Source organism: Harpia harpyja, chromosome 19 (assembly GCF_026419915.1).
Source record: "Harpia harpyja isolate bHarHar1 chromosome 19, bHarHar1 primary haplotype, whole genome shotgun sequence".
In the NCBI taxonomy this organism is placed as follows: Eukaryota; Metazoa; Chordata; class Aves; order Accipitriformes; family Accipitridae; genus Harpia; species Harpia harpyja.
The window spans coordinates 5,184,720-5,200,327 of NC_068958.1; the positions used below are offsets into that span (position 1 = coordinate 5,184,720).

The 15,608-nt window shown below is 38.4% G+C and overlaps 1 protein-coding gene across 7 annotated transcripts in view; it reads left to right on the plus strand.

Annotated features, from left to right (window-relative positions):
- The window catches only part of TSC1 (TSC complex subunit 1), a 28,830-nt gene that overhangs the window by 3,432 nt on the left and 9,790 nt on the right, over window positions 1–15,608 (plus strand). For 4 of the 7 annotated variants that reach the window (XM_052814159.1, XM_052814158.1, XM_052814157.1 and 1 more), the window contains exons 2-14: window positions 4,001–4,063; window positions 5,154–5,329; window positions 6,191–6,294; window positions 6,948–7,100; window positions 8,875–9,019; window positions 10,075–10,229; window positions 10,552–10,625; window positions 12,075–12,253; window positions 12,710–12,819; window positions 13,058–13,178; window positions 13,554–13,669; window positions 13,996–14,068; window positions 15,452–15,550. In XM_052814159.1, coding sequence (XP_052670119.1) covers window positions 5,224–5,329; window positions 6,191–6,294; window positions 6,948–7,100; window positions 8,875–9,019; window positions 10,075–10,229; window positions 10,552–10,625; window positions 12,075–12,253; window positions 12,710–12,819; window positions 13,058–13,178; window positions 13,554–13,669; window positions 13,996–14,068; window positions 15,452–15,550 — 1,435 coding nt within the window. In that variant the 5' untranslated portion in view covers window positions 4,001–4,063; window positions 5,154–5,223. Of the gene's footprint in view, window positions 1–1,746; window positions 3,884–4,000; window positions 4,064–5,153; window positions 5,330–6,190; window positions 6,295–6,947; window positions 7,101–8,874; window positions 9,020–10,074; window positions 10,230–10,551; window positions 10,626–12,074; window positions 12,254–12,709; window positions 12,820–13,057; window positions 13,179–13,553; window positions 13,670–13,995; window positions 14,069–15,451; window positions 15,551–15,608 lie in introns of those variants that run through there. The other 3 variants (XM_052814160.1, XM_052814161.1, XM_052814163.1) reach the window with 3 other exon arrangements.

A 15,608-nucleotide genomic window follows, 5' to 3' on the forward strand; every position in this document is an offset into this window, starting at 1 on the left:
TTTTGTATATCGGATAGGAGTGAGTGAGGCTTATTCTTTCATGGCAAACACTTCAAAGATTTGAGTGAGAAGAGTTGCTTTGTTGCCACCCTGAATTTTTCTTTGAAAACAATGATTGCTGTAAAATACTTCTGTCCTCATTCATGGCCTCTGCCAAAGCAGTACCTGAGGACCTTACTTTATCTGCAGTAGAAATCAGATGAAAAAGTGTAAGTATTGAGGTCTGGCTTCACTTCGTTGCTGTCAGCAGTGGTCTTATGATGTTGAAATCCCTTTTCTCTTGAGGGGGGGGGTGGGCAGGGAATAACTATTTACTGGCATGCCCCAAATTTAATTTATGATTAATGAAGAGGGATGAAATGCTGATGTTGATCCCCCCCAGAATAAGTGCTTCTGGTGTCTGAATTTCTGCGTTGTTACAGCAAATGCTAAGGACATTCTGGGAGGAGTGTGCATTTATGTTGAGTGTGTCCCCCTTCTCCCCACCCCTCAGAGAAGCATAACTGGCACTACCAGCTGCTTTTTTATTTGGCTTGAGATAAAAATACACTGAACAGAAGAACATCTTCTCTTGACAGAAATACTTACAGAAGTCATAATCTTTTGAAATACTCTGCTATATCTTTTTTTTATTTAGCCTTTTCCAATGAATATTTTTACAGTCTTTTCCTTTGTCCTGAGTTTGTAGCTTAACTGTATTGTGTTGTGGTTAAATTAGCTACTGAAAAAAATTTTTAAAACAAACTGGTTCTTGGCTTGTTGGCTTCTCCTTTTTCTCCTGTAAGCTGGCTCCAAAGTTGTGTTGGTACTTAAAATGAATACTTTTTACTAAAATTTGTCTTTATGAAAGCTCTTGAATATAAGTAGTTTGCTATTGGTGTTATATCTTCCAGTGAGATGAAAATGTTGCATTTTAAAAGGTATTTAAACAGATTTTTTTTTACTCTTTACTATCTAGTGCCTTGGATCTTTTATATAAAACTGATTTTAAAAGTTAGTGAAGAATCAGTGGCACAAACCATATGGAAAAGTTACTGACTGTATTTTAATCCTGTCAGTTCCAGGTATGGCTGCAGGGATGTGGAAGTTCTTCTAATAGGGGAATGATTGCAGTAGCTAGGAATGGAAGCATTAAAGAGTCTCATCTTCTATACTGTGTATTTGAGAAGAAAGACGTGGTCATGATGTGATACTGTAAAGGTTTAAAGGAAATCCTGTTCGCCACAGATGATGTATCAATCCCAGGTACAAAATGCTGTGGCATTCAATGGATGATCTTGCTGTTTTGCAAGGTAATGGAATTTCCTTGACCTGGCCTGTCCTGAGTTCCTTATCTGCAAGATTTGAAAATCGCATCACAAATTACTGGTGGGACTGGTCATAAATCACGCTGACACCATGGGCCCTGGGAACTGTACTCCATCTACCAGAATGCAGTGTTTTCTGATTGAAGCTAAGAGCCCGTTGCCTGTAAACTAGTTATTCAGCTGTGTTTGCTTAAAGTATGACGCGATTTAAGACTATTGTTGGAATTTCCTGGTTTGTTATTTGTGTTGGGCATCATGGACCCAATATGATTAGAGGACCGCAGTCTTACTTAGGATTTCAAATCTGTTCCTGACAAATGACTTCACAAGAGATCCTGCACTGAGAAAGCTATGATTTTCTTTTTTTAAGATGTGGCTGTTTGTATGTAGCAGGGTGACAATATTATACTGGTGTTTGTATAGCTTCACCAGATGAACCTTCCACCTAGTGAAGTACCTATGTGTAACATTGTCCCATTTTTAGATGTGGTTTGAAATACTTTTATTAATATTTTGAATATGGGCTTTTGGAGTGGGGATTGCTCCACTTTATATAAAGTACTTCAGTGCACAATCGACTGACTGACAAGTTTATTTAAACTACGCTGGATTTATTGGCACAAGGTCACTTGAGCCATCTGTTTTAGTTTAGGGAGCTTGGGAAATTATTAGTTACCTATGTGTATAGTTATCAGCAACTAAGCTTGCATTATCAACCTTGCTTTTATCTGATCGTAGTGTTTGTGCATGCCATCAGGCCAATAGCATAAAGTTTGAAATCCTGTTACCTCCTGAACATTGAAACTGGTGTTTTTCCCATCTGTCTGCAAGTGTATTGTTGAACTTGACTTCCAGAACCCATCTAGAGTGTCTGCAAAGGCATGTTTCTTGATTTCACCATGCTATAGTTTTTCTTTTGGCAATACCAGAATTATTGAAACTGCTGTTGAGGTTTTCACTGGTGTGATGAAGATCTGGTCCAAGTATAATAGTAATACTAGAGGAAAATAAGAAATAAAAGCATTCTTTTCACTCTGGTGGGGGGGTGGGAATCAAAAGAGAGTTGACAAGGTCTTTATGGGGTAAAAAAGCAGAGACTAGTGTTTATGCTGCTTTAATTCTCCAAACAGGTTTTGCTTGCAGCTGGTTTGGGGGTGTGGTCATGCATCTCTTTTGTTAACAAGACTTTAAACAACTAATTCTTGTTGCTTAGGAAGCTGGTGAATATATATTGCTTAACCATAGCTGAGACTGTATCCTGATAGAAATTGAGGCACCTATGTTAGCAAGCCCTTTATGGTCTCAAAGACAGTGTTCTCAGAAATAAAGGAATAGATTACTTGTAGTAAACTGTTTCACCATATATAGTTCTGCATGCATTCTGGATATCTCAGTATAACTGTAATTTAGTAAATTAAATATCACAGTGGTTATGAGAAACTAAAAAAAGCAGTTGACTCCTGAAAATGAGTAACAAAGTGGAAGGTTGACTCCTTAGGTTGCATGGATGAATGGCTTTAAACTTTTTGAAAGGATGGTGTCACTCTTTGAACATTGCTTGCCTTCTAAACAGCAAGCTCTTTGAGGAAGAAGTTGAAGCTTGGAAGTCTGCACAATGTAGACAAAACCAGAACCCCAAACCACAAGAAATCCCACCTCTAATCTTTTTGGAAAACAGTGATCCATTCTGTTTTTGAGTAAAAAGTGACTCTTCTCTCCTACCCCAAGTTTCTATTTTATTATCTTTAGTTGAAAGTCTTGCTTACACTACCAGCCAGTTTTAAGTCTGCAGTTTTTAAGGTCTTGCCAGCATGGGACTTGAAAAGAAATAATGTTTAAATCTGAAACACTTCAGTGAGCAGACTCTGCTAGCTGCTTGTAGATGAACTGAAATTTTGTTTGGACTGTTCAGCTATGCAGCTATGATCATTGAAAACTGAGGGTGGGGTTTTTTTGTGTGTTCTGGAACGGTGATTACTGGAACACTTAAAGTTTGTTCCTAATGAAATGCCTGTTGTGAGTGTGGTGCCATATTATCACCTTTGAATTTGCAATCAGTGCCAGATGAAGTAAGCTGATGTCTTGTGGCCCTAATAAAAGTGACCTTGGGCAGTTCTGCAACTACAGAGTGATATGTTGCAAATGACAAAGTTTACTGGTAGACAGGTTAACTCCTGCTGTCCAGTAACATTGTTAAACATAAGTTTTCAAGGAAGTAATATGTATATAAGTAATTACAGCATTATCATTTAAAGTAGAGCACTGATATATGGTCCTTGGCTAATGTCTAACAACGTTTTGACTAGAATCTAAAGACTTAAACAATTACGGTAATTATTCTAGGTTCAAAATTTAGTAGGATGAGAGAAGACTTCTTTGTGTGTAAGACTTTACCTATCATAAATAAAACTCTTCAGCAGCTTTTTGAAGGTTCACAGTACAAAACTACAGTCATGTGAAAGCCATCTAGTTTGAGGCAATTGCACAGCTTAACCCTTGGACAATTCTGGAAAGGGCAACTATGCAACACCTTTTGGTGTTTTTCAGACTAAGGGCTGACTTTCTTCACGCAGGAGGTACATAGCTCTGCTATTCTTAATAAAGAACTTAATGCTGTTCTGAATATAAAAGGTTTGATAAGAAAGAAATAAATTGTGCTTTTTGTTAATCTCTTCATGCTTTTTCTTTATTAGTGATCATGAAAGGTGTGTGGCTGACAGCATTGCAGACAGAAGCTCAGCTCGTCCACAGAACAGGTGCTGTATACACAATTGCAGTAAAAAAAAATCTTGTGTGTAAACTTGGTATGTGTCAGTCTTGTCTTCCATGGAGGAAGTGAAAAATGTATGCTAGCTGGAAGTAGGAAGAAAGAAGAAGCCCTTGCTAATAAAATTAGATGTGATGTGAAGCCAGATTCTTTCTGCCACTGGGAAAGGTTCAGCATAGGATTCTTATGGATGAAGAAAAACTTGATTCATTTTGTGACAGATAGATAGATGTGATACCTGAATCCCTCCATTACTGGTACATGGGAGGAAGCCATCTTAAAAGCCTGAAATGGCTTAGGTTTACTCCTGCTTAGTACTGTGAAGCTGACCAGTCATGTTATCTGCACACTGTTGCGTTTAATAATCTATACAGTTTTTGCACTGCAGGGTTTTTAATATATTATTCACAAATTATACACGTGAAAAGAAGGTGTGTTGTGCTGCTAAGATTGTGATTTGGTATGCACAGGGTGGCCGAGGAACAGCAGCTGTAGTAACCCTAACTGAGTTTCCTAACAGCTGCAACTTGGCCACATTGCAAGTATTAAAGCACAAATCTATTAGTATGCAATAATGCGAAGCCAAGGGCAGTGAATTTCTAATCTAGCCATGGGAGTGGAGAAGGATCTTGCGATGCATATTTTCTCCAGTCCGTAGACCACTATGCAAAGGACTTGAAAGGTTGGTTGAGGAGGAATTACTGTAAGAAAGCAAGAATGGAGTGATTTCAGGGAGCTATTTGCATTATATTTGAAACTTTAGTCTTAGCTGACTGACCTGGAGAGCAAATTAAAAAAATACGGTAATAGAATGCTCTGACAGTCTATATATGCTAGCTGAGGTCTTATGCAAAACAGATTAATGTCTTTTTTAAAAAGATGAAGAAAACCCTGCTTGTGACTCATTGGCTTCTTTGGAAACTTTTCTCTTACAGCTTTTATTGCAGGTGTGTAAACTCTAGGAGTCCTTTTAGTGTTAAATGGGCAATACTGCAGAAAAGAAATAGGGAAGTGATGAGAGATTTAAGATGGAAAGGCAAAAAGGACAGTTCATTCATCTGCTCTCTCTTCTCTCCTAGTCTGGTAGAGAGGCACCAATGAGGAACTTCCTGAAGTTTTAACCTCCACATTCATGTCAGTACGTGCATCATGGCACAGCAAGGAAATGTTGGTGAGCTCCTCTCAATGCTGGATTCTCCAATTCTGGGTGTCCTGGAAGATATAACAGCTGCATTCAAAGATAATCTCATTTGTGGTATGTATCCTTTTATGTAATTTGAGGAACAGTTTTGCTTTTATACCAATAAAGGTAGAATAATGGGGTTCTTTTTTATCAAACACAGTCTTTGCAAATGCAACTTGAAAGAAACTCTTGATACTTGGGTTTGAAATTGCTTTAAGGATTGAGGCTTCTCTTCAGTCCATTTTGCTTAATGGCATGCCTCTTGGAAGGTCTGTTATATAATTGTTAAAATGCTATTATAAAATTACTAGCTTTTCCTGGGGCATAACCTCAGGTTGTGAGCTGATGAAACTTTCTTTGTCAAGTGTATCTAGAAAGAATTAGGTGTCATCCACATTATGGGAACCAGTGGGATTTTGTTAATTTGAACAATAAACAACAAAAAACCCAACCCCAAACAAAACAACAGACCCAGACTTTCTTGAAAAAAATATTGCTGCTATTAAGGCATCCGTTTTGTTGATAGACCCTTTTCAGAGCATGAGAGCACTGTCAGTGTCCTTGTCCCTGAACTTGCTCTCCTTTATCTGCTGAAGGCGGAGAATGTAAAGTTACTCCTGAACTCTTTACCTGTGCTGGGTAAAATACTCTTGCAGTTCAGCTGCCTCTAGGTTTTTAAGGTTAGACAGTAATTGTTAGTTATTAAAAAAACTAGTTACTTTCCCTGAGCCGAATGCAATTGCTTAAATGCTCAGGAACTAGAAAATGTAGTTGAGAGGTCTCATTTTCCTAAAGGTCTGGCAAACCCTAAGTACTGGTTGATGTTATAAATGGTGTAATAAGTGTTAAAAAGTTGTGCAATGTCCCTGTAACAAATTCTTCATTTTTAGTGTATTGAGAATGTATGTTTTTTTTCTTGCCATAAACTGATAGACCGTGGACCTATGCTTGTGAACAACCTGGTGGACTATTACTTGGAAACCAATTCTCAGCAGGCACTGCATATACTGTCCACACTGCAAGAGCCTCATGACAAGGTAAAAAAATCCCGTTATTAAGTATGGCAGATTTTAGCCAGATATTGAAGCAGCCTTTAAATAGCATCTGTTAGGACTCTATTTTCCATTCTGGTATAGAATTACCTTGTTGTGGAGATGTAGTATCTCTGTAGTAAGAGTAGTTAAGTCTTAAAATAAAACTTCAAAGGTCTCTGTTTCTTGGATTGCTTAAAATGACCCAATTAAGCAAAGAACTTCTATAAATGAAAGTCTTCTGAGGACTATGTTGTCTCTCTGCAGTGCTACTGCTCCTTGTTCAATGCTGGATGTGTTAACCTAAAACAAATTGGGTATTTTGAGAGCAAGTAAGGATTTTTAAATAGATTGAGAGAATGGCACTACAAATTGTTTTACTTCTGCTGACCAGAATTTTTTTTATTATTTATTTATGATTAATGTTTTGAAGTGCAGTGACTGCTTCTGGACTGAATAGTTTGCATTTTGCTACCAGCAGACTTAAATTTATTGCTGGGTTTTATTTGCTCTTGGATCCTGTATATTTGTAAAATGCCCTTAGTTTCCATAGTTGGCAATGGCAAACTGCTGAATAGAGATTGGTGAAAAAGAATATATACCAGTTAAATATAAATACCTTTCCTTTTTCTACCACTCTCTGTAAAATCCTCTATCAGCATCTACTGGACAAAATTAATGAATATATGGGCAAAGCTGCTACTCGTTTACCCACTCTCTCTCTGCTGGGACACGTGATAAGACGACAACCATCTTGGAAACATAAACTTTCTCAAGCACCTCTCCTACTTTCATTACTTAAATGTCTCAAGGTAAGAACTGTCAGTGTTGTCCATAAAACACTTCTATACCTGATGTAAACATATATACTTGTAATGCACGGCATTTGTCTACTGTTCTGATGTCATTTAGTTAAGCTGTGAGAAGAGATAAAACGTTGATTAAAATGCGGAGCCACAGTGGAATTATATCAACTAAATACTCTGTGCTGATCCTGTTATTACTGACAATCTTGTTTCTAAAAGCCACTGCCGCTATATAACTTTGAGTTAGGAAAGTTTACTAAAACTTTTCTAAAAGTAAGTTAAAGACAGAGGGCCATCGGTGAAGTTGATAGATATCTTGGATGTGAACTTAATGAGAAGTCGATAACTTGCCATTAGTGCATTCTGAAATTTGTGCATGTAAGGTAATATACTCTCCTTGCAGTGTAGATGGGCCATGCAATAGACTATTCTGTGGTGAAATTACCTTGCAATTAGCAGACTTTCCCTTCTCAGCTACAGACATGCTGGGTTACAAGGTAGCTGTTTCCCCGTGCTTTGGGTTTTTTTTTCCCATCTGCAAATTTATCAGTTATAATACTGTACAGTATTGTAACAATGAATAAAGAATGGAAAGTGTTTTGAGACCTAGAATGCATTGTCAGTAATACCATTTAATATGATAGTGAAGAATTTGTATTAGTCATTTAAGTCACATTAAAATGCATGATGTAGTCAAGTGCCAGTGCTCTTCAAAACAAAAACACAATGAATTTGTAACTGCCAAAGAAGAAGCTACGGTGCTGTTACTGGAATTCCTGATGTGCCTGATGAGTTCTGTTATCCTTTTCAGTGCAAGTCTTACCTGATTGTGAGAGGAGTGAAGTGTGTCAAAGCTGGTGGGAGTAGAACAGAGATGTGGAAGTGCTAGGGATGTGTACAGAGGGATAGGGATAGACTGTGAAAGGTTATGTCCGACTGAGGGAGAGTAGAGGCCATAGATTACACAGAGGAAGAAAAATCTGTAACATTGAATATGTCCCATCAGCCCGAGTGGCTCTTGGGAGATACCAAGACCACCTCAGTGGCATCTGGCCACAGGCTTACCTGTGCTGTTTATACCCCTATCCTGACAAAGCAGAGCTACTACCAAGGAAAATGTGCATTAAGCTGGGAAAGCAAGTAGGGACCCTACTGGGAAAGAGTTTGAACGTTTTCTGTATCCTGTCCTAAAATCTGATTCTCTATTACTGTTTCATCTAGCTAAAGATTTTTACTGGCACATCCCTTTCTCTTGGTGTAAGCCATGGAGTTCTAGTTATTGTTTGAATTGCTGCTTTATGAAATATTTAGCAGCCGGAGTCATCAACCAGGTTTGACAGAAAAGCTTTTGACCCTTGTGTTGGTAATTGGCCAACATCCTTGAATACCCTGATCAGATTTGCAGTTTCTTAGGCTCTGAATGCTGTGGTTTTTAGCTCTGGGAAAGATGGAAGGTGGTACATAAGATGCTTCACATACTAGTAATTTTTTTTCTACTCAATTGTGGAACTGTGGTGATGTTTCCTTTTTAACTAAGTCAAGTTCTTATAGAGAAAAGCAGCAGCAGAATAGGAGCAAGAATCAGAAATCTTTTTTCTTAGAGTTGTTCTGGATGAGAGAGACAATAATCTTGGTTCATTAAGTTCCAGTAGGTTTCAGAGGGACTGTTTCGAAGTAGAGAACTTTTTCCATGATGATGATTCAGTGTTCACTTCATCCTTGGAAAAAATTAAGTTCAACACTTTTAACTGACTAATGCAGGTTTTTTCCCTTCTTGCAGACTGACACAGATGTAGTAGTACTCACCACAGGTGTCCTAGTGCTAATAACCATGTTGCCAATGATTCCTCAGTCTGGCAAACAGTACCTTCATGACTTCTTTGGTATCTTTGGGCGTCTCTCAGCCTGGTGCTTGCAGAATCCAGGTGAGATTTCAACTTTGTTGCATGCAGTTATGGTTTAGTAGTATCCTTGTGACTCTTGTGACGCAGTTGGTGAGCACATTCTTTTGTGAGACTCTTAATGGCCTGAGTTTATTTAAATGCAGAAAAATGATGTATTAAGCCCGCAAGCTATTCTGCTCTTTGATAGTTAGCATCGGGGAGTGCTTCTTTGCTCAAAATTTAGAAGTCTCTTAGATTCTTCCATGTGGTGTTGCTACTACATGAAGTTTTTCACTGGACCGAAATGCTACCCTGATGACAGTGAAAAGCAGAGATTGATCTTAATGGATAGAGAAGGGAAAATGCTAACATTTGAGGCAGATATTTGGGAATTTGAGATTTCCAGGTATGGATGGGGAGGAGCAAGAAGCAACATGTAAGAGTTTCTTTTAATGTGCAACTGTCAATAGTCATGAAAGTGTTGGTAAAACTAGTTTTCTCAGTTATAGCATTGGTTCTGATGAACTGGTTTTGCTGAATTTGTTGTAAGGTGTCTGATATCTAACACTAGCGTTATCTACGTATGTGTCTCATGGCTGGATGAACAAATGCTGTGTTAAGCACATAGAGATGCTATTTACAGGGCCATTTTCCATTGCAAGTAGGATTGGAACTTTTAAGATGGCTAGTAAGATTCAAGTCTTGTGATTGCTTTTTGTGGATACAAGCTTTTAGTTTTTACCTTTGAAGTGAAGCAAACATTAGTTTTCTTTTTTAATCATTCAGACAGTCTTGCAAACTCTGGCTTGCTATCTAGAGGGGTTTCGGGTTTTAACTTGAATAAAGAAAATGCTGTGCTTTGAGAATGACAGGATACTGGTTGGAATTAATGGTCCATATCTTAATTTTTGGTTTTGCTGGGAGCTGATGAGTAAGCATTGCCTATTCTCTCAGAAGACTTCACGGTTTTGCTAGGGACTGTTCGTATCTCAGAAGACTTGTTCCAGTTAACCTTTCAAATATAAAAGTACTTTGCTTGTATGCTTAGAAGTTCTTTTCTTCAATGTAATGAAAAAGATTCTAAATACTTTTTCCAGGTCATGTGGCAGAGATTTATCTTGTCCATCTTCATGCCAGCGTTTATGCTCTCTTTCATCGTCTTTATGGAATGTATCCTTGCAATTTTGTCTCCTTTCTGCGTTCTCACTACAGTATGAAGGAAAACTTGGAGACCTTTGAAGAGGTGGTCAAGGTAAAATGCTGCTCATCTCTGTTATCTGAGACAAGGAGTTCATAGCTGTATAAAGGCAGGTATTTGCCAATTTAATACACTACATTGATTTAACTGAGGGCTGCTCAACAAAACAATAAAAACTGGCTGTTGGAGGACTGAAATCTCAGTTGGGACCAAGATCATCTCTTGAAGCTGTGATGATGTATGTTAGCTTTATCTGTTAAATGTAACATTCTGAACTATTGGGATCAGTATGTTGCTCATCAGCTTTGTGTAGTTTAGTGCAATCAAAAGATGCTGTACTGATAATACGTACTTCTTCTTGCTCTTGCTCATCCAGCCAATGATGGAACATGTGCGAATTCATCCAGAATTAGTGACTGGATCTAAGGACCATGAACTGGACCCACGAAGGTATAAATATATGTTCACTCTGCTATTAGGAAAGGCTATAAATGAGCAGCTTTTAGCTGAGTTATTTCAGAAGGCTTACAGCAAAACCTTTTCTGTCAGCAGCAGTGTGTGCCAGTGGTGTTTTGCCACCCATATTCATAGGTACACCAGGTAAACATGTAGACTTTCTTCATCCAAGCTTACAGCTGGATGAATAAGCAAAAACTGTTGTGAAAGGCCATTAACAACAATGTTGGGGTTCTAAATTAATTTTTTGTCTGGGATAGAATCTGTCTTCTACTTAACACGACTTTGTCTTAATTTTATGATTTAACAATCAAAAATCCTCAAAGTTCTAAAAGAATTTGCTTATAATGAATAAAGAGAAACTACCACTGACCTGCTTCATTGGCTTAAGGTTTGGGTCATATTTTTTGGTTTGTTGAAGTACTTGGTGGGATTTAAGTGTTTAAAATGGCTTCAGTGTGTCTTGTTTTGGTACCTAGATATTGGTTCAGTTAACAGATCAATTCTTTTAACAGGTATGTCTTAACATTATCAGCTGTATTAGTTTTCTTTAGAAATAGGCTCATTTGCCTGCAGCAGCACCACTTGCTGCTTTTCTCTTGTCTCCACAGGCCCAGCCACTGAAGAGGAGAAATTGACTCTTGTTGCTGCACAGTAGTGCTCTTGCCCTGCTTTTCAGAGCCACTAGGAAAACACTACTAAATGGGAACCTATTGAATATCACAATGCTCAATTTTGCAGGCTTCTCCCAGACAGGGGGGAGGGTGGCACCACTAAGGAGTACAATTGGCACAAAACTACTAGTTGAAGCCTTCTGATTTGGTATCTTGCACATAATATCTTACATTCAAAAGCAACTCAGCCTCTAATAGACAGCCTTCTGTGCTTTCTTTTCTTTACAGTGAACTTCCATCCCCTGAAATACTGGGCAGATCTAATCTGGCTGCTTAATTTAGTGAGAAAAAGTTTTCAGAATCAAGGAGGTAGTAATAATAAAATATTCCCAAAACTTGGGAGGAAAAACACAGACCTGAAACTGGCATTGCAGATGGTGCTTGCTTAAATAATATAAGATTCCCTCACTGCTGGCATGTCTAAATTTTGACTACCAACATCTGAGTCTAGTTGAGCTGATTTCTACAGCTGCCGAAGCTCAGGATCAACCAAGTCTTCGTATGCTGTTCCTCCTTTCCAGAGTGCTCCATGGCCAGACCTTTATGGATCTCTGTGTCAAAGCTGTTTGTCTCTTCTTTGAGACCCCCTCTTACAAGTCATCTGGTTGCAATTTCTGTATGGTGCCTTGTTCCAGTTTTGGCTGGGAGCATGCAAAGCTGTCTGGAACAAATGAGCCATCCTACAAGCCAATTCCTCATATCTCCAGGAACCCTTGTTTGTAACAATAATTGACTAACTTACTCTTTTGGATCCAAAAACTGTCTGCAGGTGGAAAAGACTAGAAACTCATGATGTTGTGATAGAATGTGCCAAAATCTCCCTGGACCCTGCAGAAGCCTCGTATGAAGATGGCTATTACTCTGTGTCTCGGAAACTCTGCACAAGCTTAAAACATCATCAAACTGACCCCAGTGCCAGCTATTACATTGACACACAGAGCAGCTATGGTAAGACCTGCCTGATGGTTAATGAATACCCAATTCCTGGAAGAAAACTGGCCCTATAGCAAAAAGACTTCTTACTAATTTATCCCACTTCAAGTCCGATTCTTAGGCACCAGAAAATAAACTGTCTTTAAAAAAAAAAAAAAAAGCATAGGTATATGCTCTGGTTATGCAGACATAGAGCATGTTTGCAAAGTTGCCTTTCCACTGCCTCTTCCTCCCCTGTTCCCCCTCCCCCTAAACAATGAACCAACCAAAAAAAAATCTGTAGTATGTAATATATTCAATAGAAATTTTCTTGGGCTGGAAGAAAAGTCTCTTGTTTGCTAGCTGCGAATGTGTATGTTGAATGGATTTGAAATGTTTTGGTTAAAAGCCTTTAAATACTAACCAGAAGAATCATTGATTTGTATTTGATGTGTTGGATACTTTTAATTTTTTTTTTTTTTAAACTTTCAGGGACTTCTACCCCATACTCCACTCCTCGGCTAACACTATCACAAATGCCAGGGCAGCTACCTCAGATTCTGAGCCCCCAGTCAATACGGCTGTCAACTGAGCCACAGCAGGTAAAGCAGAAGATAAAGCACAGCATGCTTTTAATGCTTTGCACTTTGTTCCTAGTTTCTTGTGATGGTCTTAAAAGTTCATGTTTCTGAGAAGTACTGTGAATTCTTCAGAACTTAGTGTATGTTTCAGATTCAATCCCCATCTGATTTCCTGTGTCAGAACCTGGATACAGGTACTTCACATGTTCCTTTTTTGAGCTTCACTGATTTGTGTTTATTGTGTATTGCTTTTACATAGGTTACCATCTGGAGTCCTTCTGCAGTTTGTGGTATGACCACTCCACCAACCTCCCCTGGAATTGTCCCATCAGAGTCATCCCAGTCTGCATCACAACCTTACAGCAAAGCTGGCACATCTGGTATGTGCTGAATTTTGGAATTAGACCATCAAGGTTTACTATAATAGAAATTCTGGCTGTAAATTTTGCTGCCAGCTTCTTAAATGGGAATGCCACGCCATGCCATTTGATAGGCTTAAGTCATTACTTCTGTGAACCGAGTACCTGGTCATCTAGAGCAGTGCTAATGCAAACACCGAGATAGGAGATAAGTTACGGTGAATTCAGTGCTGAAGTCTGAAGCAGGCCTTTTGGAAACTGTGCACTTTTGTTAAATAGCTGAAAGAGATTTAAGAAGTAAATGGTTGAGAGAATGTTTTAAACAATTTTTCACATACAATATTCAGCTGAAAGGAGGAAGTGGGAGCCTGCTGAGAAAACTTTGCTCCTTTTCAGCAGGGGGGAAAGGAACACCTTTGGGAACGCCAGCCACATCTCCTCCTCCACCCTGCACTTCAGATGACTTTGTGCATGTTTCACTCCCTTCAGCTGCTGCCACACCTCCTAAAAAGGTATAACAAAATTCTGCCAAACAAATCTGATTTTTTTTTTTCATTGACTTGCCATACATATAGTGACCATAATGGAGAAAAAAAAATCAGAGTAACTGATTTACAAAAAATGTTGCATTTCATTGCAAAAACTCATTTTCTTCTAAGTTTAGACAACTATTGCCCCTTCAGTTGCACAGTTTTAAGACTTCTTATATTGGTTTGCTATTTAAGCCATCTATTTGCAGGAATTTCCTTTCTATGAAACTGCCCAAGAGGTTTGTTTCCAACAAATGTCTGATGCAGAGAATCTATTTTGGGTTTTTTTGTTTTTTTTTTTTTTTCAGGAGGACAAACCAGATCCTGGGAGGCCTTTACTGTACCGACAGCAAAATGTCATAAACAGCGATAAATCATTGGGTAAACTCTGTTTTCCTCTCCCCATTACAATAACCTATTGTAAACAAATCCTGGTTTTATTGACATGTGTTCCAATTGCCAAACACTTTTCCACAGGTTTTTCTCTTTCTTCCCCCCTCCCACCCCCTGAGTTCTTTCTAGTTCCAGGATCCTGCCTTAGCCTGTGATTCAACTTAAAACCTTCTTGTGATGCTTTTGATTTCATTTTAACTATTCATCTTCAGAAATAGCTTGCAGATTTTTTTTTTTAACTGGCCCTCATGCATTCTTATGCATGTTTAAATACACAGTTCTACACTGGAGGCTGAAAAAGGAATTTTTTTTTTTTAAAGCTGATTCTTTGAGGGTGAATTTTTTTATTAGAAGCAGCAAGTTGTATATGAAGTCTTACTTGAACAAGTTTTATGTCTCATGTCTGGATCAAACTGTAAGGCTGCACATAAGGATAGATATGATGCTCCCTTCTAAAGGCTCTTGGAAAAACTTTGTTTTCTATCTACAATTATATTGCTGTACTTGAACCTTTTTTTAAAGTCCTGTGGAATATTGAAATCAACAGTGGATGGTTGAGGAACTCAGCTTCTAATAGGTAAATCTAGATTCCATTTTCCATTCTGTCATCTACATCTGTGACAGCTGTAGAAAGGGCTTTTGGCACTGTATTTGAGACTTCTGTAGTCTGATTCTTTACCGTCCTTGAAGTAGAGATGATAGTGAAATTTAAAGCTGGTTTTCCTTGGTGAAGTTTTATAGCAACACTGGAATCTGAACTTTCTGAATTACAAGTTGAGAACAGGCTAGGTTTTTCACTGGGTTCCTAATCTGTGACTGAGCTGCGAGCATGAGGTTTCTATCCTGCATGCTTTAGTGTATATCTCCCTGGCAGCTGTCTCAAGAGTTTTTTATCAGTAGCCACACATTGTCAAGTTTGTATTACATCAGTTACCTGAAAAAAGGAAGTTTAGCAAAGTACTGTGTCCTTGTGTAGCCAGATCAGAAGCTAGGGGGAGTTTAATGCTATGTGGAAGTATAGTAGTCATACTACACTTAAGCCGCTTTAATAGGTTAAATTTCAAACAGCACATCCTTATTCATAGAGGCAGTTGCCTACACTTGTTGTGCAATAGCAAATGTGAAGTTCACAAAATTACATTTTGGGATCAGGACTAACCAGTGACTGATCTCTGAACTGGTTTCCACATGGAATGGAACAGGAGTCAGATAGCTTCCTCCTTTGAGGAAGCATCTGAAGGAGGGGCAAGCTTATTCTAAGGACCTTACAGCAGTAAAAGACTTCTGTTTTGTGCTGTGATAAGGCTGAAGAAAACAGCATCTGTACAACTAACTTTTCTTTTTTCTTTTCTTTTCTTTTTTTTTCTTCAGACACACCTGGTAGTAAAAGTTCAGTAACCTTAAGTGATCTTCCAGAGTTTTTAGGTGGTTTGTCTTTTGAAGATAGTGCTGAAAAGGACAGAGAGGAAGGTAATTTCTGTCATCCTTATGTACATCTTAGCTAAGGAAATGTTTGTAATGTCGAAAT